We start from the raw sequence: 23,303 nt of genomic DNA, 5'->3' as shown, positions 1-23,303 counted from the left end.
TTCTAACTTAAGTCAAAATTTGTTGGTTAATAGAATAAATATTTTTCGGTCTTTCAAAAAATAAAAATTATGTATAAGACTTTTAAATTTTTTATTTTTTTTTTAAAAAAAGAATTATTTTGGGGTAATAAATGTAAACCCGTATCTAACAAAATTACAAAAAGAAAAAAAAAATTGCAGAGATCTTATAATTTAGCAATAAAAGGTATTTTCACAGCGCAAACTGTACATTTACCCCCCCCCCCCCCCCCCCCAAAAAAAAAAAATCTCTTATTATTATTATTATTATTATTATTTTCTTTTTGAAGTGGCCTTAATTAGTCATTATTGTATATGTATATATATGTATATGTATATGTAAGTAGTCATTGGTGTATATATTGCTCCGAAGCAACAGTTTAGTGGGCACATATTAAGTATAAGACTGTTGTACATATTTTTTTTTCCAATTTTTTAAATAAAGAAATTTTGATGTTTATATTAAAAGTTAAAATATCCTTATTATATATATATATATTAATTATCAATTTTTTTAAAAAATATCCTCAGGCAATTGCAAATTTACTTTCCGGTAAGAAACTACCTCGCCTCTATAAAAGGAGGAGACCCGAGAGTTTCATTTTTTTCACCACATAATCTTTTGAAACCCTAAGTCCGGGAACAAGAGTGACTAAGTGGGCGGAGGTATCCGTAAATGCAACAATTTCTTCTAAATCAAATCCTGTAAGCCACTTCGGAGGTTCGTTCTTGTTTATTCTGGCTTTTCATTTTTCGTTTAATATTTTTGTTTTTGTATCTTCGAAGTTCGCTTTCCCTTTCAGCAATTGAAATTGAGTCTTTTATCGTTTCGGATTACTTGATTCGCTATAAGCTTTGACTTTATCCCTCGCGTATTTCGTAAATGAAGGAAATTAATCGCTATGTATGGGTTTTCGTTTGGGTGTGCGGTTTTGGGAATGGAATTAAACGCTATGTTAGAATTCTTCTGTCTACCTTTTTTTTTTTTTAAATCTGGTCTGGCATATTTAGGGTTTCGTTGTTCCGTCTAAAATTGAAAGCATATACAGTGAACTACTGACTTTGAACGTTAATATTTTATTGAAGACATTTGTTATGATGACTTTAGTGTCGTAGTTTACGTTTGGTTGCTCGTACAGTTTTTATTTTAACAACAGCGGGAGTAAATTTTGTGTTGAAAGCTTCATAGAATTGTCGTGAAGCAAAACTAATTTTTGGTAGATTTGAATTCAAACTGAAATTTTGGGGAATCCTAAATTCATGATCCTTTCGTCTTCTCCCCTCCTCCCAACCCCTAATATGATCCTATGGGAGTTTATTCTTTTTATCAGAATTTCCTTTCCTTGGTACTTGCAAAATTCTTAATTTTACCACAAATTGCCTATAATTGTATGTGCTTCTTTGTTGTTAGTAAATAGCTTCAGTGTGTTTCAGGTGTTGCCCTTCATGGACGCAAACCCGCAGTCTCCTTCCTCAGTAAATGTTGACCCCAAAGCAACTTTTCGTAAGCCTTCAAATGATGCAGCTAGTAGAAAGTATCGGCGCCGGTCACCTGCTAGCCGCTCATCGTCATCTGATGGTTAGGCTTTCAATTTGGATTATGAATGTTCAAATACTCATTGCTTTTTTTTTTTTTTAATTTTGATTTTTTTTATGACTTAAGTATAGTGGTGGTAACAAAGCATTAAAACCATACATTGAATACTTCCATTTACCCACTAGTTTGTTTTATATCTTACCAGTTTGGACTGATCATATTTCCTTTCTTCAGTCCGTTTTCTTACTTGTGGTTGCATGATGGCTGAGTGTTCATCTTTCATTTGATTAGCAACATCCATAATCCCCATTGAGTCCAATCCAATGCAGTGGTGATTTGATCTTTCTTTTGGTGGTGCGAACTTCTCTGTGAAGGTGGTCCTGATGCAGCATGACTGGAATTCTGTGTTTGCTTCACGCTTTATGATGAAAATATATGTGCATATGTTTCTGTTCTGGCTTCTAATATATTAATAGTTGTATGCATATGGATGCGTAATTTGTTAGGTTGTGGGTGGCATATTTGTTTTGTGGTAAATGTACGCAAACTGTGATGCATTTTCTCTCTCTCTATCTCTCTCTCTTTTTTTTGGAGGGTGAGGGATGGGGAGGAATAGCAGTTGGCCCGATATAGAATGAATATTTGGGACATTTTTGGTTTTCTTCAAGGGCACTTCCAGGCTGGGATTAGGCAGCAAACTTTGAGTCTAAGACATAATCGTCTCCCATTCAGAACCACCACCATTAGCATATAACAATTCAAGCATATTATATTTACATGTTTCGGTATTAAGTCTAGCACAGAATAGAGATTTTCGTGGAGTGTGTATTCTCTCCAACTTTGGTGTTTTGTTTGCATGTTTAGGTTGAATTATTTGGTTAAGCTGTGGAAATTAATATCGATATCCAGATGATAGGCCATTAAGAATCAGAAGAGAGGAGACAATCTGATTTTAAGTTTAACTCTATGGTTCTTTTGTAAAGCTTATATTGTAATGGTAGGACAATTTAAGGACAGCCTTCGCAATATAAAGCAGTGGGACTAAGTTATTTTTCAGATGGAAATTGTTCTCAATTTCCTTGCTGCATCTTATAAAATAACGTTTTTAATTGATCATAGAATGGTGAGAATTTTTTGAACCAGAATGGCTCTTTCTGTGGAATTTAGGGATGTTTTCATCTATTTCTTAAACCTTTCTTATTTCTTAAATTTATACACAGCCAACATATGTGTTTTTTTTAAAAAAACAGAAAATATTATTATAGAGAGAGAAGAAAGGAGTACATCAATAGAGGATAAGTGATCACGAAAATTGACCTACAATCTTTTTTTAAAAAAATAATTGATGCATCTGTCTGTCAGTTTATGTGCAGGGGTACAAGTGACGAATAGCACTGAGAAAGCTCTACTTCAAATTCTTGGTTCAGCAATTCATTTGCATAGATGAAAAAAAAAAAAACAAGAATGTAATGTTGGTTTATTTGCTAGATATGGATGGCTACTGGCCCCCACCACCCACCCCCTATGGCCCCCCAACCCCAACCCACTCACATCCGTATCAATAACAGAAACGTCCAAATAAATAATGTGATGGGAACTTTTAATCACTTCACATCCGTATGTATACATGTATATGCTTGCATGAATACAATATTTGTAGCACACCTCTTTTTTGAACTTTTGTTATTGATAGTACAGAAATCCAATTTCCCCCTGTTATTTAATGTCTGCCTATTTTTTGGCATTCGAATAAGTGGTATAAACTTATCTGTTATGCTTGGTCAGTCAGATTTGTTGGCCATTTATTTAAGTTGGGAACCTCTAATGGGGTAAATTTATATATATTAATGTGCACTAAATTTCTGATGGTCCTAGAGCAGCTTGAATTTGTATTTTATCGCTCTTATTTTTATATCCATCTTTAATCTCTGTATCTTGCTTTTATCTCAAAAAAAAAATCTGTCTCTTGCAGGAAGTCCTAAGAATCACCAAAGCCCTAGTCCACTTTACTCAAGAGAAAATCCTCCATATGTCTCCGAGCATCAACAGAGAAGAAAAGATGATGAGAGAGAATTAAACAAAGATTCTTCTCGTAGTCAGATTGGCAAAACTAGTGATTCATATAGACATTCTGATCACCACTCATCCAGGAGTTCCCAGAGCCATTCTAAGCGTGATGACTACGGCAGACGTGACAAGCATGTGGATGATGAGGATAGAAATTACCAGAAGTCATCATCTCGTTCGGCCCGAGAGTCAATGAGCAGTCATCATTCTGATTATACAAGACAGGAAAGTGAATATGGTAGGTCAAAGGGTTATATGGACAGATATCAACGTGATAAATATGATGATTCAGGAAATAGAAGCAAGGATAAAGAGAAAGAGACATCTTCCTTTGAGCATCAGAAGCATAAAGATAAAGATCATTCATCTGACAGAGCTGGATCTGGTCGAAGACATGCTAACACAAAATCTGAAGAGACAGAGAGGGAGTGGCATGCACGGGAAAGAGATAGTCGTGACGAGAGAAGAGATTATCATAGAAGTTCAGGTGATCGGAGAAGTGATAGAACATACTCCCGTGATGAACCTAGAGGACATCGGCACGACTCAACTTCTAGAAGGGATGATTCTGGACATCATGCAAAAGAAGGTTATAAGAGTGACCCAAAGGACGAAAAGAGGAAATATGATGACTGGGAAACCAAGAGGGACAAGGACCGGTACAGTAAAGTGCCAGGGGAGAGATTTGAAGATAAAACTGTTTTTGCTAGTGAAAGCCAAGAATCTCCAGCCAAGAAACCAAAGTCATCAAGTTCAGACAAGTTCTTTGATTCTGCAACTGATGGTAATATTTTCTGTTATGTTCCTGCTTTTTGTTCGAAGTTGTTTTTCTTTATTATAGTTTGATGTTTTGGCAAAATATTCCATTTTGACCATAGGTTCTAAGTTTTCTATGACCGTAGTTGAGGACAAACAGTTTTCAACTTCCAAAGAATCAACATCAGCCCAGGAGATTGATGGTAAATCTTTGGTAGGTCAGTCTCAAGCAAATTATTCTGGTTTTGCTAATGATCTAGATGCTGCAAAAGTTGCTGCAATGAGAGCTGCTGAGTTAGGTATGTAATGCCTTAATATAAGTACTATCTCCACTACAACTTCAGTAAATTTTGTTGTTAATTATGTTATTCTGCATTGTTTATACCATTTTAAATCTACTATTTGATTTAATATTATTTTAAATCTATTATTTTCATGGGATAACCTAATAGCTCTTCATTCTTAATGCTATATGTATCCACTAGGATGTGATACGTTGATGTAGGACCATTTTTTACATAGCATTTTATGTTTAGAGTTTTTTTTTCTTAGCTCCCACATCTGTTGTTAAACTGCAAGGTATTCTCTATTAATCAATATTTTGTTTCCTTGATGTCTGACTACTGTGAAAATTACATGCCGAAAATTAATCTGTATTAGGGTAGAGAATCTCAAGTTTGGGGGTTTGCGTACACCGTCACTGCCAACTTGTGGTCATCAGCAATTCTTATTTGTATAATTGTTTTTATTTCATTTTGTTCTAGTACTGGGCATGTTCCTTACTAATGAATCAATGAATCCCAATAACATTGAATAACGTTTTTTCCTTTATGATGAGTTGCCTTGAAATTGTTCTTAGTAAAGAGGTATGTCTTTATATAACAGTTAATAAGAATCTTGTTGGCGGGGGTTACATGACTACTGATCAAAAGAAGAAGCTCCTATGGGGAAATAAGAAGGCAACGACTACAGAAGAGGTATCTTTTGACAGGTATTTGATCAAGGCATGACATAATTGTGTTCTGACATCTGTTTCTTGCCTCCTTTGTCAGCAGTCTGCTCATCGCTGGGATAATGCACTTTTTAGTGATCGCGAACGACAAGAAAAGTTCAACAAACTCATGGTAAATTTCATAATTTGCCCTTGTTTCTGTTTCTGTTTCTGTTTCTTTCTGTTTTTTTTTTTTTTTTTTGCTTGCATTAAGATCGAATTAAAAACACATGGTGACATTAAAGACCTTGATTGCATATTCCTGTATGACACATTCTCAAAGTCAGTTCCTTCACTTACTAACACAGTTTTAGAGTCTGAGGTTGCCTTGGTACCTATGGCCACTTGTAGGGTGTGAAGGGCGATGCAAGTGTGGAGCAAAAGTCCGACAAGCAAGATCCGAGTGGCCTGCTCCGGGCGGAGAAGCAGAAGGAACTCCAACTGGATTTAGAGAAGCAATACACTGCTGGACTTCGTCGAAGAGATGGACGCACTGTCGGATTAGGTCTTTAATCATCACCTTGCAATCCTTTGCTAGTATCGACCCAGTGTTATGTGACTTTTTGTTGTACTGTTCAAGATTTTTAATTCTTGTGAATTTACAATTGAGGCATGCCATGACAAAATATGGTTCTGGTTTTGACATTTTGGAGTTGCTGATAAGAAAGGTTATTGGGAGGCGTCTCATCTTTCCTTTCCACGTGACTATCTTGCATTGTTGGTAGGAAATGTATTAATCTGCACTCTGCAATTAGTTCTCCCTGGCCAATGGACGGCCGCATATGTACAAAAAAAAAGGAGTGTTTCCAACCTCGGTAAAAAATGGATTTTAGCGGGGGATATGACAAGAACCGTTGGTCTCGCGGTGGCTGGAAAAAAAAAAAAGCACGGGCATAGCATATGCGTTAAAAGAGTAAGGTGAAAAACATCACTTGAAAATTTCAAAGATGGTAAGCTATCGAACTTTTAAAAGAAGGGCAATAATTTTGGTTTGTTGTTATTGACGTTTCTTATGATTTAACTTTTACCTAAAATCATTAATTTCAGTGTCGAGCTGAGATATACATCGCATATAGGGGTTGGGTAGGTAGTTGGGTTAATGTTGGATCAAGAAGCTTTGTGGCCAAAGAAACTTTGAAATTAAAAGCTGAGGACCCCAGGCTGATACGTCCACTGTGAGTACGACCGACATACGCAATCTTTGTCTTGACTCATTTTCTTTCTTAATTTTCATCACATATTTATGTTGTGCGCACAGCATCAGAGAATACGTATGACCAGGCTTCAATGGCAACTACTGAGGTCATTTCACTTTAAATAATACCATTCGATATTGGTGAGTGCATTATTATTATTATTATTTTTACAAGTAATTGTAAGTTCGAGTGAAATTTATAAAAAGCCTGGGAGAAGGAAAAGCTTAAAGAGAAGATGGAACAAAAAGCTTCAAGGAAAAAGAAGGAAGTCGTACCCTTTTCAATGGCAAACCAAGAAAATAGAACAGGACGGTGACTGGTTTTTTTTTTTTAATCTAAACCTTATTGCATTTATTCCAGAACTCCATATACAGTATCATATATATATAGTATTATATTGTATTTTCATTAAGGATTCCACATCCATCAATAATGTTACATCATATAAAATTTGAAGATAACAGAATTAGATAAGTGGTCAGTTTGAGTTGGCTCTCTAACAACACACAATGTAATCTTGTGTTAATCTTTTAGATTTGAGCATCAAAATCAATTCTTCTTTTATAAAATTTGACTAAGATTCCAATGAAGGGTCCCCCTCCCCTGCACACCATCCCTATCTTCATAAATTACAGTAATTGTATTATAAATTAATTAATAAATAAAATAATTATTCTTTTAATTGAAATAATTACAGTACTCTTATGGAAAACCTCTTCATATCCTTCCATAACGACAAGATGGATTTGACCCCTTAAAAATGGCTTCTTCTTCTTTTTCTTTTAGTTATTTAATATACCTAGGAAATGCTCAGCACATCCTTGTAGTTAACGTCATAATTCAATATTTTCCAAATAAAATTTTAAATATTTTCATTAATCCATCAATATATATAACATAAGATTTTGCCCTTCAAAGAATTACAGCGATGTGCAGATGTGGTGTCTGAGAGCAGAGGTTAATTAGGGTTTGTTAGATGTTAGGGAAGAGGGAGATGGGACTGGGGTGAGCTTTTAATATCTTCCATGACTAATCCCACTTCACAACAACTCTCCCACCAAATACCTTTTCCCCTTCATCACTCTCAACTTAAGCATCCACCCACCATCCATTCCCCAATCAATACAGTTTATCCACACTACTTAAACTCACTTTGTGCAGCAGCTCAATAACCTATAGGATTTAAGAACTTATAACCATTACTTTCTACTCATGCTTCATAAACTACAAACTCTCATGATCCCTTTTTTTTTATGGTCGATATTTTTAGTTAATTTCTTTGAGAATTAAAATTAAGCTTAAGTTATTTCTTTATTTGATTAAAGATAGTTAATATATGCTAAAGACGAAAGAACTTGTTAAGAAAACTACTTTTGTATGGCTAAGAATTAAAAAGTTTCTCCTTTAGTCTTAAGCATGGTAAAATCAAATCCTTACTGGCTAAAAAGTTTTTTAAGGAGAAGAAAATCTATATGCTAAAATCACTATTTTTTTCACTGAGATTGTGAAAAAAAGGTGAGAGGGACAGACATGCATCCGGTTCCTCCTGATCTTAATCTTGATCAACCAGCCAAGTTTTTCAATGATTTTTGTTTATTTATAATATCAAGTTCGAGTCTTTTGGGTAAGCTAGCGAGAAAGATGTGTTGTTGTTGTTGTCAATATTAGGTACCTAATTTTGGTCCATCATCAATCTATCCTCTTTCTCCACCGCTAATTTTTATCTCTTCTGACTTTTTTGGCTTCTGATTGATATTACCTTCTTCTTCTCAAATTCTCCAGACATGGACATGTTAGTTTTTGTTGGTTCTCATCCCTCTCTGATCTTCCCTTGGATTTTATTCTCTCCATTTTTTTTCTTCTCATTAATCTTCCCAATCATTCCCTCTGCCATCTGTCACCGTTTCCGTACAATTGGGTTCGGGTTCTCCTTAATGGTGGGAATTCACTGTATTTAGATACCCAGAAAATTAAAATTAATACTAATATTATTATCAAAAGACTGAATAAAAACCTTGAAGGAGCTGTTGGTTTCTCTACCTGTGCTGTGGTGAAGTATGTATGCAATTGCAATCAATGTTTTGTCGGTTGCGGTGTCAACACATGTATCTTTATTAAGTGCACTTGAAGCTTTAGCCCCACTCGACAACTCCGTCGATTTCGCCAAACTAAGCACACTCTTATCTTTCATTGGCTCTTCTTTTCTTAAATTGTCAATATCAGAGTGATACAAGTAATCTTTTCTTGTGGTTGTAGGTGAAATTTCATTCTAACTCTTGTTTATTTATACACATATATTTATATGTGGTTGTTTCCATGCTTAAGCCTCTCCACACGGCATGCTAAACTTCACTTGAATCCCATCCATCAGTTCTTTTTCACTGCTGCAATGATTTTCTTCTTGATTTCTTGCTTCTCCTTCATCCTCCTCTCCAAGTCCTTCTCTTCCAACTTCAAGAATAGACCGACAGTGATCAGTGAGTGGAGATTGCTGCTTCCGTCGCCTTGGTTTTGGGGTACCTTATCTGCGTTCATTGCGTCGTTTTCACAAAAAGGTTCTGGGTTTGGGAATCAAGTGGTGACCATGGTTATCCCATTGAAGAAGATAGTGAGTTTTGGGTCAAGAGTGGAGAATGTGGAGGAGGAAGAAAAGGTGAGTCTTTTAGATTTGCCTGAACTTATCCTGGAATCAATTCTTGAAAGGCTTTCTCCATCTGGGTTGTGTAGTATGGCGGGAGTTTGTACTTCCTTGAAGGAGAGATGTGAAAGTGATCATTTTTGGGAGAAACACATGAAGCAAAAATGGAGTAGAGTGATTGGCGATGCTGCTTACAGAGAATGGCAATGTTATTTTGCCTCCGAAATGGTACCGGGAAGTTTGGATCAAACAAAGCCAACGAAATTTTCGAGGTTTCTTAATAGTGTTTGGCCTTTTTCTTGGATTAATCCAGAGGTAAAAAGTATTGGTAGCAATACAAGGAGCTTTGTGCATGGTGGTTCAATCATGGCTTGGTATCTCTCTCTTGAGAGTGGTAAACTGTGGTTCCCAGCTCAGGTCTATAACCGGGAGGTAAATGTCTGCAGCTAGTTTATTTGAAGGGTAAATCAACCCGGTCGGAATTTTCATGGACAGTTTTTCTTGGTATTTAGTCTTTGCTAATTGGTTGTTGATGGACGTTGATTTCTGTATTTTTTTGTGCAGAATGGCCATGTTGGGTTTATGCTTTCTTGCTATGATGCCAAAGTTAGCTACAATTCCCAGACAGACACTTTTCAGGCAAGGTATACCAAGAGATCCCCTTTTAAAGTGGCTGATATTAATCCAAATTTATCAGTTCATGACAAATCAAAATCAATTTAGCCCTTTGTAAAATATTACGTATCAGTTCTTGAAAGTTAAATGAATTTGAATATTGTTCACATTTATAGATTTTAAAGATTTACACAATTTAAATCCCTGTTTCTATTACCAAATTTTATTTCTTGACTAGAATTTAGTGATTTGTGATTCTGGTGGTTGAAATTCTGTGATTCTGGGATTTGCATAGTTAATAAACCAGCTCAGCTACTGTAATTTTTAGCTGAAGTTTACTGAAATTTTTACTTGTTTAGTAAGCTAAGCTGCACCACTGAAGCAGTTCCCTCTCTTGAGCTGATAATGCTGTTTTCCTACTTTTCTAGGTACTCACCTCATGGACAGCATACAAGAGAGGAAAATATACCATGGGAGAGGCTTAGAGCACCCCAAGTTGACACTCTTCCACATGTTGTTCACATCTCTGATTGTTTACATGACTTGAAACCTGGAGATCATATTGAAATCCAATGGAGAAGAAACAAACAGTTTCCTTTTGGTGCGTTTCTTTACCATTGCAAGTTTTATGCACAATTTGAGCAGCACTTTTATTAATTCATTCTGTCTGTGGATCATATTTGAAGTTCTTAAGCATCCCTCAGAAGTAGTTAATAATACTTCCCCTGTCAATTTCAGCAGTGCAAGTAACAAATTGAGCTCAATGTATTGCAGGCTGGTGGTATGGTGTTGTTGGTCACTTGGAATCTTGTCATGGAAATGAGAAAAACTGCCTCTGTTATCATAGTGGTGAGTTCAGAGTCTATTGTTCTGTCCTTCATAGGAATCTTTTATCCATCGCTCGGTGTTAGATTACTTTTCAGTGATCAATTCCTGGTGAATTTATCACTAACGCTGTGTGAATTTATCTGGTTTTCAACTTCTTAAACGAAGTTTCTGCGGGACAGTTATCCCTCGGTCTGACATGGTGTCTCAATATGAGGTCTGGGTTAACCGCACTATTTTAGATGTTTGAGACGGCTCACATATTTTAAATAAAGTATTCAAACATGTTGGTGGTTATTGTTATAAAACTCCTATAAACAATCTTTAATCAAATGAAGATACCTTACCTTCTTCTCTTGCTTTATAATAGGCATGTAAAAAAATCATGTCTAGTTTACACAAACGCACACAGAAATGCATACACATGCACACATATATACATCTTAACTCTCTTGAAATGCTGAAGTTCAAAATCACGTCATGTTTGTTAAGCCATCAGATAACTATATAATGTCTGTTCTTCATTGATTCCGAAAGCTGAATATTTCAGCTGCCTCTTCTCGCTATGTACTGCAGAAAACTTTTTATCGACAAACAGTTGCATTACATCCTCATTATTGACTGCTTGGTCTCCAAACTGGAGGAAATAAATATATGCCTGTTATCATTTTCTGTTTCTTTTTCTTTGTTTGTTATTTTGGTAGAATGACACTGACTATTTCTTGTGACAGATGATGTGGCGCTGGAGTTTAACCAGTATACTCCAGGTTCAAGATGGAGACAAACAATGATAAACAGGAGAGATCACCGGGAAGTAGGCGACGAAGCTGATGGGTTTTATGGTGGTGTTAGGAAGCTTTACAAGGAGGAGGACATCTCAATATGGAAGAGACTATGGCCAAAACAAGTATTGGAATAGTACATGATCTGTTATGGAGTTTTTCTGTTGTCTCAGTAAGAATCATTTTGAGTAGAACTGATAGTGCATTAGGCTTCTTTTGTGCAGAGCCCTTGAAAGATTCATGTATATTGTATTTCGTATGACTGTAATGAGTCTTTTTGGATGTACAAATATGTGATATATATATATATATCCAAGAACAAAAAAGTTTTACACTAGAGAGCTCTTCAAATAACTTGAGTTAGAATTCGTTAAATTTTATGGTATATCATCCCGAATATAATTCACTATTAGTTCTTAATCTCATTTTCATGATCTACTTAGTGAATCATTTGAATGAGTATGGTTAGTGTGTATAATTATATATGCGTGTGTGGGTGTTTGTACGTATTTCAATGTATATATATAAATATATATATGGGCTCTAGGAACATGATTAACCATTGGAAAGAATAGGTGGGCCTCTGAGCCCATAATGAGAGAATTTAATGTAGCAGTTATATCCCAATGATGACTTTGACCGGTTGAAGACAAAATGATCATAAAGAGAGACGAATGGCTTGCCCTAATCATACCATATTATCATTACCATATGCTTAACTGTTGAAGCTATTTTGACTGCAGAAATCAAATAAGAAAATAAGTATACTCCCTTCTGATTGCTTTATAATTACAAACTACATCAGATTTGCAGAATGCTATGCCAGAGAAATCTGCAAAGTCTAATTCCTTGGCCACAAACAATCATCGAAGAGTTGGTGAGGACTTATTTATTTACTTACCTGCTCTCTCCATTTGCTCTATGAACAATCTCTAGAGACATAAAGTATAAAAGTATATATATATATATATATATCATTATTCACGGGTGCATTGTAAACCTCCTAATTACTTAAAAAGTTACTGAATTCTATTCGATATCACAATGTTATTCGAGTTATAATCTGCGAAATGATACAAACAGGTTAAAGAAATGTGTGTGGTTAGAAATTTCTACTTGTAGCTCTGAATGGTGCAATGAGAGGGAGTAAGGAAATGAATGACCCCATTGAACACAATGAGTAATTGAGGTCAACTCAAAGTGCCAGGCTTTGACAAAATTAGCATCTTCTCATGTGTTTTTTTTTTTTGGCTCTTGCTTTACAAAGTGTGTGTATATATACTTATCTCACAACAAGAGATTAATATGTTAATTCATGTTATAATTATTGTACGTATATAATATATGGGTATTTGGGTCACTACTTTATTTATCTGGATGCAAAAATCGCAATCATCAAGCGTCCATGACTCTCATGTATGTATATATATATATATATAGTAGTACTGCTCCTTTCTTTCTTCTTAAAATCAAAAGTGACCCAAAAACACCATCATTTCATTCAAGAAAGTTATACCTCCATGCATGATCTCTTCACTTTTTCTCAATTTTCAATATTTTGTACATATACCTAGTGTATAATTAATTATATGTATACACGTTTGATTAATTATTAAGTTTCACATTATATCACAGCTCCAAACAGAAAAAACAATATATACAAGTATAAATATGTATACGTGTGTGTGCGTGTCTGATCATCATTATATAGATTTTGTCATATATATGAATATCAGAGGGGAACTAAATATTCTTCGTATAAAGACTCCCCCACCCCAGATCGATGCTATAGATTTTCTAATATATGGGAAAATATATATTATAGGTAATAGATATATATATATATATATATATATATTACCAATGATGACTCCTCTAGCTCTTTGATGATCAAAACTGGCAAAATAGCTAAAAATTACCTCGATTTAGAGAGCGACAAGCTTATTATTATGTCCTTGACTAAGTACGTAAGGAATATATGAAGAATACATACATCTCCATAAACACAAAGTTTATTGTTAATTAATATTTCTGATCAGTAAGTGTATATGTACTATTATTGGCTACAATCAAAGTAAAATCCATGCATACACACACACACCACGTATCCGCATCTTAGTGATACTTACATAAATAGTTATATGCTTAACTAGAGGCCTGATGCAACAAATAATAAGGCACAGAAAGGAGGTTCGTAGCTGCTGGCTTTTGAAAGATCACGGTTGCGGATTACTAACCGCGGCCGCATAGTGCAGAGAGAATACTACTTCAGAGTAAAAACTTTGAGGAAGAGGAAATTATTTTTTCATTCTTTTGATTTTTCAGCTATGTCGCAATGTGATCTCGTGTATATTAAGGAACTGATCACGTGTATATTTGAAAGTATATTAAGAAAAATTTAGCTTTATAAATATATGATAGCAAACAAAAATTATATGAGTTACCATGACATGTAACATGTATGTGTCATATAGTCTTAAGCAGGTATGATATAAACGTACCGTGACATGATATATATGAGTTGAAAACATTGGCAAATAGGACAAGTTTTACACGCAGACAGGAAATTATGAATTCCCAGATCTCATTTAATTTACCTGTTAATCAGGACTATATGTAATTAAATTCTTACATGAAAGGTACATATTATCTTCCCACCTATATATATATATATATATATACACGCACATGTTTTCTTGATAGCAAATGTCAAAAATCTCCTGCATAATACCCTTTGAAACTTCAGTATTTTAGGGTTGGGGGGGGTGGGGGGAAAAGGGAAATGGGAAATGATCTCTCTGTGAGATCTGAATACAAAGCTTGATAAGCAAGATTTTATTTGGCGAAACAAAGAAAATGATTATATCTCACATGACCAAGATTGATAAAGACTTGCAAAACCACTTTGGGGAAACATTCAAGTTTGGAAAAATCAACCGTCTACCTCTCCCTCTTTTATCTTCGTCTCCGTTTCTCTCTCTATTTTTCTTTCTTTCTCATCTCCCTCTCACTTTCTGGTTGGAGAGCTTTTTTAATTATCAGAAAAAGCTTAGGCTCTGAAACCTGTAGTTAAAATACAAGTTTCCAATACACACAACAAAACACTCTCCCGGTATCTGCTAGCCAGCTGCACCATATATATTTCTATATATTTCTATATATATATATATATATATATATATAGAAAGCAGGCATCAAGTTCTATGTGTTTTGACATTGACTTCGCTCTCTTCTTCGAACTCCTAGGTGCTTCTACTTCTAAACTACACCTAGAAGACAATACCCAAAAAGTTTCTTCCATAAAAAATCTCCTCCTTGGTCAACATATCTCTCACATCAAAGTTTCAGCTTCAACAAAACACATATTCAGTTTTCAGTTTTCAAGAGAGAGAGAGAGAGAGAGAGAGAGAGAGAGAGAGAGAGAGAGTCTAATTAGTTGAAGCAATTTTCCATGCCATCATGAGCAAGAAGCAAATGAGGATGAGAAGGGTTTTAGCTTGGTTCTCACTTTTTCTTCTCCTTCTGCTGATGCTTTTACAGTCGGAGAATTCGTGTTTTGCTCATGGGTATTCAACATTTAGCAGATTCAAGAAGTCGGGTTCGTCTGTCTCTCATCGCCAGCGCCAGGCTACTTATCATCCTGCTAAATCTCAAGGTAATAGAAACGATTTCAGAGCAAATGCAAATAATAATAAACACGGTGGTGGTAGTGGTGGTGGTGGTGGTGATGAAATATTTGGAGCTGAGAAGAGGAAAGTGTATACTGGCCCAAATCCTCTCCACAACAGATAAGTAAAAGCATAGAAACCAAGCTTGATTTCTTTCAAGGCCACCAAGTTTTCTTCTCCAATCCGTTTTACTTAATTATTATTATTTTTTTCTTTTCTTTTTTTTTTTTTTTAAAAAAGGGTCTTTTTATAAGCATTTTTTGTGCTTAAGCGTTTGCTGAGTAATCACACAGCATCATCTCAAATCAATATATTTACAGATGTATATGAAAATTTAGATTTGAGTTTCCTGGAGAGGAAAATACACTCATAATCTGTCAAAAGATTTATATATATGTAAAAAAATATGTATTATATAAATTAAGGAAGAGAATATATTTCAGAAATCACTGGCCACATACATTAACATTGCCATTAATGGGGTTGTTGGAGTTTTGAATATCTTTTCACCTGCCTTTTTTCTCTAGGTTGATGGTGTGAGAAAACCAAAACCAAAACCAAAAAAAATTGCTTCATGTGGGTCTGCTTCTGCTCTCTATTCTCTTTCGCACTCATTAGGTTTTCAGAATTTTGCAGGACTTACGAAACTAAATCCTTAATTCTCCATGATAATCAGTAAATATGAATTTAATTAATTATAAGGTTTCCACGCGTATAATTATCACACGTACATACGATAATACATACATACGCACGCACATATCTGTGTAATCATAATTTAACAATTAATTAGTCGTTTCCTTGGATTTTTCTAATAATGTTTTTAGGATCAAGAAAAATTAATTCTATTTTATTTTATTTAAAGAAGGTAAATGCGAATGATCATCCAGCCATTGGAATATCATCATAAATTCGCAGCTTAAATGATTATCAGGGTGTGCAGGGGCCCCCCCTCCCCACCACTGCAGGAGGTTTGGTGCCAATTTACTACTACTGCCAGCCACATTCCCACTATAAAGATGATCAGAAACTACTTCTTGCCTCTTAATTATTCTTCCTCTACGATTATTATTACTACACTAATCACAAATACCTTTCAAATTTCATATCTCCCAAAGGGGGTAATAAAAATCTCTCTCTCTCTCTCTCTCTCTCTCTCTCTCTCTCTCTATCTATATATATATATATATAGATAGATAGATATGTATATATGTATAGTTTAAGGAAAACACTGCTATATAAAAGTGAAGGAGAGAAAGTTGAATGAGTAGAGAACATGAAATAAGTAAGCAAAAAAACAAGGAGCCCTTCTCTCAAGGGCAATCATTCATGGAAATTTGTTTTGACATGCTGCTTTGTGTATATTGGACCCCTTTTAATACAATATTTTACCTAGTTTTCAAGGCACCGGGGAAGGGGGCTTCAGGACCACTTACATCATAATAAACTATTTAAACTAAAATCCATGCAGATGACTCCATTTAATTTTCACCCTTTCTTGCTTTTCTTCATCAAATCAAATTTGTCCTTTTACCCATTGTCCAAAATCATGAAACTTTCTTGCAGGACTTATTTCAGGGTTTTCTTTAAAAAAAAAAAAAACCATTCAGAAACCCTATGACAGATTAAAAAAGTACTCGGGTGCATTTAAAGCCCTCCTTAAATGCACCCATTTCCTAACATCAAATGGCCATCAAACACGGCATGTCACCCCGACCTTCCACCACCAACCAAATCCTTTCCCACCGTAATTTTAAACATTTCCCGATCCTTGTTAAACTTCAGCTCACAATACAGTGATCATCAATACCAGCAGGACTTGGCCTTTCCCAATACTAGGAGACTCTTTGTGCCTCCATCAAAAGATGAATGGCTATTATGTTTTCTTCCTGTGTAAGTCCACGAAGAGAAGATCACCTGTCCCTAAGCGCCAAGGGAATGGGACCTTCCTACGGACGATGTATCATCACCTGACCTGGAGCGAAGTTATAGCAATTGGATGGATGCTCGTGAGGACAAATTTACACGGTCTTGCAGAATTACAATAAACAGGAGGATGCTCTGATATTGCACGAGCTATATATCTACCAATCTATCGAACAGTGGAAAGCATACCCCACTAGTGAATCCATACTTGTCTTCAGAGCAACCCACGTTTGCCCATACTGAGATCAAAGCTGCACCAAGCAAGACACTGCTCAGTACAGTGCTATCAATGGTGAAAATAACGGAAGATCAAGCTACAACAGACAGACATTAAATTCGAGCCACCAGTACATTATCAGATAATGAGCCATTACCATTAAGATGAGAATAACCAATTGGGCAGTTATTCTCACCCTTCAATATATTACATGATATAGATTCTGCTGAATTTTTCCTACGTGAAGGCACAAACTTGGGTACATGTTATCGGCAATAGATCATAGTGAGACATGATAACTTAAAATTTGTTGTCCTCACAACCAAATAAGCCCACTTCATTTGTTATACAAACCTATTACCAGCAGAAAGGTAAGTGTACTTAAAATCACTCCGACGGTGTCATGAAAAAAAAGTGATCCTTGATATGAAGATTCAGGACACAATACTAGATATGATTTTTCTTCCGCCCTCGCAGACCTTCTTTCTGACAAGGTTAGAATGAATGGTTTTTGTTACAATAGCTGGTGGTGGAAGGATTTGAACTTGGATCTTTTCCTTAGAGTAGGGACATGACTAATTTGCTACTATCACTATGCCCCACAGCTAATCAGTGAAATCTATCACCAGATTCTGTAGTTAAAGCAGACTACTTAGCGGAGTCATACTACCAGTTAAATACAATGCAGGAAATCTAATCATAGAATCTGAAAACCTCATGCAACTTGGAAACAACTACAAGAAACAATAGCTTAATTTTTTATCTGCACAATGACTTCACTGGAAACGAACATGTACCTCAGATGGCATGCTTGGCCCAGATAAAATGAGACATAATCGTCATCACTCAGGGCCCGTGCAACTAAAGAAGCATGTGCATAGAAGAAGAAAAAGAGGATATTGAAAACATTTTCTTACAGGAAAGAAGATTAGCAGATAATCAAGTTCTCGTACCTTAAAGTCTGCATGCATGACCTGTAACTCTACTCAAGGCAACAGCTGTCTTTGACCCAGACTGGCGTCCCAAATGCTTGCAGATAAAATCACCAGCTATCATAAGTTTCTTAAGATCCACATTTGTTTTAACTCCAAGCCCATTAAGCATGTATACAACATCTTCAGTGGCAACATTCCCGGAAGCACCCTTAGCATATGGGCACCCTCCAAGGCCAGAAACTGATGAATCCACTATGCTGATTCCCATCTGTTTAAGGGTTCCAACAAATTGAAGAAAGAATCTCAAGTGCTCAAAACCACTATCAAACTATACCAACAAAAGGTTTCAGTTTAACATTTCAACTTTCCCCCTTAAAGTGAAATATTCTTTTGAATCAGCACTCACTCTTGTGTTCAGCAATTTAGCCGGAATGAAGTACTTTAGGAAAACAAAAGCCGGCTTAAATAGCAACTATGTAATAGTCAATTTGACATAAAATAAAATCAAGTTGTGTGAAGCCTGGATTAAAATTGCCATGAGAAGGAAAAGAAAATTAGGTACATATCAAAATTTTTTCCATATGACTGGAACAGAGAATGTCTGACAATTAATGTTACTCCCTTTTGCTTGCCTCTGCTTCACTTGCTTTAATAAGCCTTGTAAATTGAACTAAATTGGCATCCTTAACTTCATTAATGAAAACTAGAAACAACATCAAAGTAACCTAATGTGCAAGTGAATCTTTTATTTTCGAGATGTTGACCACAATAAGCCACCATAAAAAAAAAGTTATTCTTACCGTTTTATAAATAGAAAAATTACACTGGCCCCAGGTCTGATGTAACCTGGAGATCCCTCACCCCTGCCCCCCCCCCCCCCCCCCCCGCCCGGCAAACACCAAAAAAGAAGATAAGAGTTCTACGAAGTTTGAATAAAAATTGTTTTTAATTTTATATAAAATAAGTTCTGTATTTATCATTTAATTAGTAACCAACAAAAATTAAAAATTTGTAATTTATATTTTTGACTAACAATAAAACATTAAAAAGAACTGCATGAATTGAAAAATATATGTATCTTTAAGAGGATTTGCCTACTGACAATGCTCAAGCAAGAAGACCGGGCTAGGGCATGCTTGCCTTTCCAGCCTGTCCACTTCACCAACCCTTGCAAATGCAAGCAAAGCTTAGTGCTTCAAGCATTGAACATGAAGATGAGGTAACGGCTAGGCTTCGAAATTTTTTTTTTTCCTTTCAGTTTTGAAGACATTTTTTAAGTTTTACTTCAGAAGATATTAAGAAGGTCGAGGTATTTAGGGGTTAACAAAGATAAACGAACATGAGACACACACAACTTACTGAATTATGGATAGTGAATGATGAAGGGATTTTGCATACATGCCAATAAAAAGGTTAGGGCATTTAACTGATTCTCATGCTGTTAGGATTTATATAATTTAGGTAAAAATTCAGAGAGCAAATGTATTTTGTTTAAAGAGTAGAAGCTAAAAGAACATGTTATTCTTTAGAAAATTAAATAGATGGAATGGATGAAAAAGGATTGCTGCCACTTAAGCAGACCATGAAAGCACAAATTTGGGGATGCAGTTTCCATGAACTCCTTTCATGTCAAATCAAAAGACCAAAAGCTGCTTACTTGTAGTGATGCTACAATATTTGAAAGAGCCTGCCCATATGTATCATGAAAATGCACAGCTAGATTGTCAATTGGGATGACATCAAGAACGGCTTCAAGCATTGGAATGACAGTACCTGGGCCAAAAGCCAAGAGATCCATGTGAAACCTTTAACCTTTCAAGCAGAGAGGCTGAACATGGACATCATTAAGATATCCAACACAAACTACTTAAGAAACAAAAGGTAAAACACAAATTCACACTGCAAATGCATGTATATACCATTATAGAATACAATTTATGGTGCTGATACATGATTTTCATGGAAAAAAGGAGAATGTAGTCTATTTCACATTTGTGACACGGGACAAGTAAATGATCTGGAAAAAAAAATTCACAGACTATAACTTGAATTACCTGGAGTACCAACTCCAATTGTATCTCCAAGAGAAATTTCAGAGCAACCCATATCATAAAGCTGCTTAGCTACATATGCCACTTTTGATGGTGGTACCACCCCTTCCACAGGACACCCCACGACACATGATATATATCTATAGAAGATTTAAATGTACACATATTATCAAACTAGATAATTGTAACTCTTGTTAATAAACATGGAGTGACAAATGATCATATAAGCCAGTAACAATGCGAGAAAATTATCTTAATATGCCTTGTAATAATTTCTGAAAGTAGATAAATGTGCCTTTAATAATTTCTGAAAGTAGATAAATGTGCCTTATTTGTTTTTTATCAGCATTTTATAAGCCAAACTTAGATTTTCTTCCCTTTTCCAGTTCACTTTTACCCTAGAGGACATAAATGACTGATTATATGATACAAGAATAAGACATACCCACGAACAGGAATTGAGAGATTTCTAGCAGCAAAAGTCACATCACGATAACGAGCAAGACTATCTTCAATACTACAGTTAATATTAGACTTAGAAAATGACTCAGAAGCTGAAGCAAACACAGCAACTTCCTTGGCTCCAGCTGCAACAGCCGCTTCGAAACCCTTTGAAAAAGCATCAGAAAGTTTTCAAGGAATCCATTTATAATATTCTAAAATATCTCAAGGTTTCATAATTTTCTCCTATAGCTACTTACTTTAATATTAGGAGTCAACACTGGGAATCTAGCACCTTTGACCTTATGAATTGCTTCCATCACATCCTTTGCATCAGCTAGCTGTACCCCACATACACTAGATTAATACAGCAATATTCGTGACTGTTTTATACAACAGGAACATCCAAAGGTAGAAGACACCAATGAAAGTAAACTTAATGGTATCGCACCATAACCAAAAGCATAGGTGGCCTCATACTAAAGGGTATGTTTGGAACAAATGAATTATTATTACAAACTCAATGTGAAATATTATTTTTATTCTTAGTCCATATACAAAATTTTGAAAATTGAACTCCAAGTAAATTCTGAGTGGAATTGAAATAATACTCCTCCAATTTAACAAAAGAACTACCATTATTCAAAATAGAAGTTGGTTCATTTGTTTGGTTCCAATTTTACATAACTATTCAGACTACGCCGAATAAAAAATAACTTCACACGAATAAAAATTCAAATCCACAAAATTAATCATTTATCCCAAACGTTTCCAAAGTAAAAACTTTGACAAGGAATATCATCCTAATTCTTGGAGATTCCATAATCAATTAAGGACTCTACCAAAAAGAATTAATGAAAAGTAGCCAATTAAATTGTCAGATTATTTATAAATTTATAAATCATATATAAAGATTCAAATGCCTACAGCACAAAACAAGAGAACTTCAATAAACACGAGAACTTTAAGAAACACCGGGATATAAACACATGTTTTAAACAATTTATAGAAAGGACAAGTAAAGAAGTCACCTGAGGTACCCATTTTGGTGAGACAAAGCTTGTAGCCTCAACAACAGGCAGGCCCGAGGAAACTAGCAGCTTTATCAGTTCAATTTTTATAGGGGTAGGGACAATATCCTTCTCATTCTGTAATCCATCTCTCGGACCAACTTCAACTATCTTCACATATTCTGGGATCCTTTCTAAAAGCTGCACTTTCAAACAAAGATAGAATAGACAAGCTCTGAAAATACACTGAAGAGCCAAGACAAAAATTTTAAAAAATCCAAAACATAATAATAATGAAATTATGTCCTCAAAATATGCAAATAAAAGATGAGATCCAGGCAATGTATACTCTGAACTAGCTAAATAACCTATTGGTCAAGGATGGACCTAAATAAGTATGTGGAACTAAAGAAGTATTAGATAATCAATTAGTTCCCCTCCTCCCACCACGTGAAAATTCATTTATACGTAAAGGTAAGATAAAAGCTTAAATAAAATTTATCTTACCTTATTCACTAAACCCCTTGTAGATTTATCATCACAATGGGAGCTATACTGATGACTTGACAAATATTGGGAATAACAAGAATTCCTTAGCAGCATACTTTTCCAACTCGGGCTTCCATGTTTACCATTCACCAGGATCGTATTCTGTTTTTGCCTTCTCCAAATGGCTGCCTCCCTGGAATACCCATCAGAAGAGAAATAGGGAGGTTTGAAGTAAATAATAACAGTATCCAAATTCAATCAAATTCGAAAGGTTTAAAAAATAAATAAATACATCATATGCATATATCAACAAATTCATAACCGATACAGACTATCAACCAGAAAGTATTTTTCAGGGAAACAGGAATAATTTTTGGTTCGCATAATTACATTAAGAGCCCTCCTTTGTTCAATGATCACCTCATAAGTTAAAGCAAAAAAAGTGGTATCAACGTCACAGTTCAAACCCCAAACCAAGAATTTCGGAAGTTGCATAATGAAAAAACTTCAAGTTTGCAAAAGAGATGTCCCCAAAAAAGAAAAAGGCTTACTTGTTGATGTTGAACGAAGGAGACCCATTCTCTTCTGGGTGGCAACCTCCATAATTAGAGGATAACCTGTTCTGGATATCAACTCCATCGATTGCACGACTAGCAAAACCAAAAGGTTGATCCAAATTGGACGTCATTGGAACAAGTTTACGAGAGTTCGTATACCGCCACAACTTCTCCAACGACTTCACTGCTACCATTTGATCAATTTTCACTAAAATGGAAACCAAAAGAAAAAAAAAAAACCAACTGCTACTTTCAAATTCTTAACGGCTCGTTTCACTGATTCGATTTCAAAATACAAAAACGGAGCCAGAGAAGATGAAATTGGTACCAGAAGAAATTTTCATAGACGAAGAAGAATGAAACAAACTAATATACACACCCGTCGAGTCAACACTTTATTCCCTATTCCAAACGCACCGTTTCGTTTAAACACTCTTCTGAGACAAATGATAATAATAACAACAATACCACGCACGTGTGAATGGATAATATAATATTACGTTATTTAGATAAAATATTCATAATCTTACAATTAAAATTTAAAATTTATTGTGTTTATAATTTGGTGTTTAAACTTAGAGAAT

The 23,303-nt window shown here is 35.2% G+C and overlaps 3 protein-coding genes across 8 annotated transcripts; 2 read left to right on the top strand and 1 right to left on the bottom strand.

Annotated features, from left to right (window-relative positions):
* Positions 1–580: 580 nt before the first annotated feature.
* On the top strand, positions 581–6,977 carry LOC110811305 (pre-mRNA-splicing factor). Of its 5 annotated transcripts, XR_002539121.2 has the most exons (9): positions 581–739; positions 1,453–1,597; positions 3,528–4,406; positions 4,501–4,677; positions 5,264–5,355; positions 5,431–5,502; positions 5,684–6,319; positions 6,417–6,544; positions 6,628–6,977. XR_002539121.2 is itself a non-coding variant. In XM_022037759.2 (6 exons), exons 1-6 carry the CDS (start codon positions 1,465–1,467, stop codon positions 5,880–5,882), a joined length of 1,512 nt encoding a protein of 503 aa, XP_021893451.1. In that variant the 5' UTR covers positions 1,443–1,464; the 3' UTR covers positions 5,883–6,069. The 5 variants fall into 5 exon arrangements, 2 of the variants coding, with proteins under 2 accessions (XP_021893451.1, XP_021893450.1); XR_002539119.2 differs by lacking the exon at positions 581–739 and having other exon boundaries at positions 1,443–1,597; positions 4,525–4,677; XR_002539118.2 differs by lacking the exon at positions 581–739 and having other exon boundaries at positions 1,443–1,597; positions 5,434–5,502.
* A 390-nt stretch (positions 6,978–7,367) lies between these two features.
* LOC110811307 (F-box protein At2g32560-like) lies at positions 7,368–11,762 on the top strand. The gene is made up of 5 exons (XM_022037760.2): positions 7,368–9,635; positions 9,768–9,847; positions 10,247–10,419; positions 10,593–10,667; positions 11,375–11,762. Exons 1-5 carry the CDS (start codon positions 8,868–8,870, stop codon positions 11,560–11,562), a joined length of 1,284 nt encoding a protein of 427 aa, XP_021893452.2. The 5' UTR covers positions 7,368–8,867; the 3' UTR covers positions 11,563–11,762.
* A 4,617-nt stretch (positions 11,763–16,379) lies between these two features.
* LOC110811294 (uncharacterized) lies at positions 16,380–23,291 on the bottom strand. 2 transcript variants are annotated; one of them, XM_022037738.2, is made up of 9 exons: positions 22,714–23,280; positions 22,181–22,355; positions 21,695–21,874; positions 20,924–21,004; positions 20,668–20,831; positions 20,226–20,362; positions 19,829–19,944; positions 18,190–18,439; positions 16,380–17,270 (listed from the first exon to the last, which is right to left on the bottom strand). In XM_022037738.2, the coding sequence occupies exons 1-8, from the start codon at positions 22,911–22,913 to the stop codon at positions 18,191–18,193; spliced, it is 1,302 nt and encodes a 433-aa protein (XP_021893430.2). In that variant the 5' UTR covers positions 22,914–23,280; the 3' UTR covers positions 16,380–17,270; position 18,190. The 2 variants fall into 2 exon arrangements, with proteins under 2 accessions (XP_021893430.2, XP_021893431.2); XM_022037739.2 differs by lacking the exon at positions 16,380–17,270 and adding an exon at positions 17,346–17,868 and having other exon boundaries at positions 22,714–23,291.
* Between the last annotated feature and the right edge of the window lie 12 nt (positions 23,292–23,303).

The sequence above is a fragment of the Carica papaya genome, chromosome 8 (assembly GCF_054855325.1).
Source record: "Carica papaya isolate Zhongbai chromosome 8, ASM5485532v1, whole genome shotgun sequence".
In the NCBI taxonomy this organism is placed as follows: domain Eukaryota; kingdom Viridiplantae; phylum Streptophyta; class Magnoliopsida; order Brassicales; family Caricaceae; genus Carica; species Carica papaya.
The sequence above is the reverse complement of the archived record's forward strand: the minus strand, read 5'-3'. Positions and strand labels throughout refer to the sequence as shown.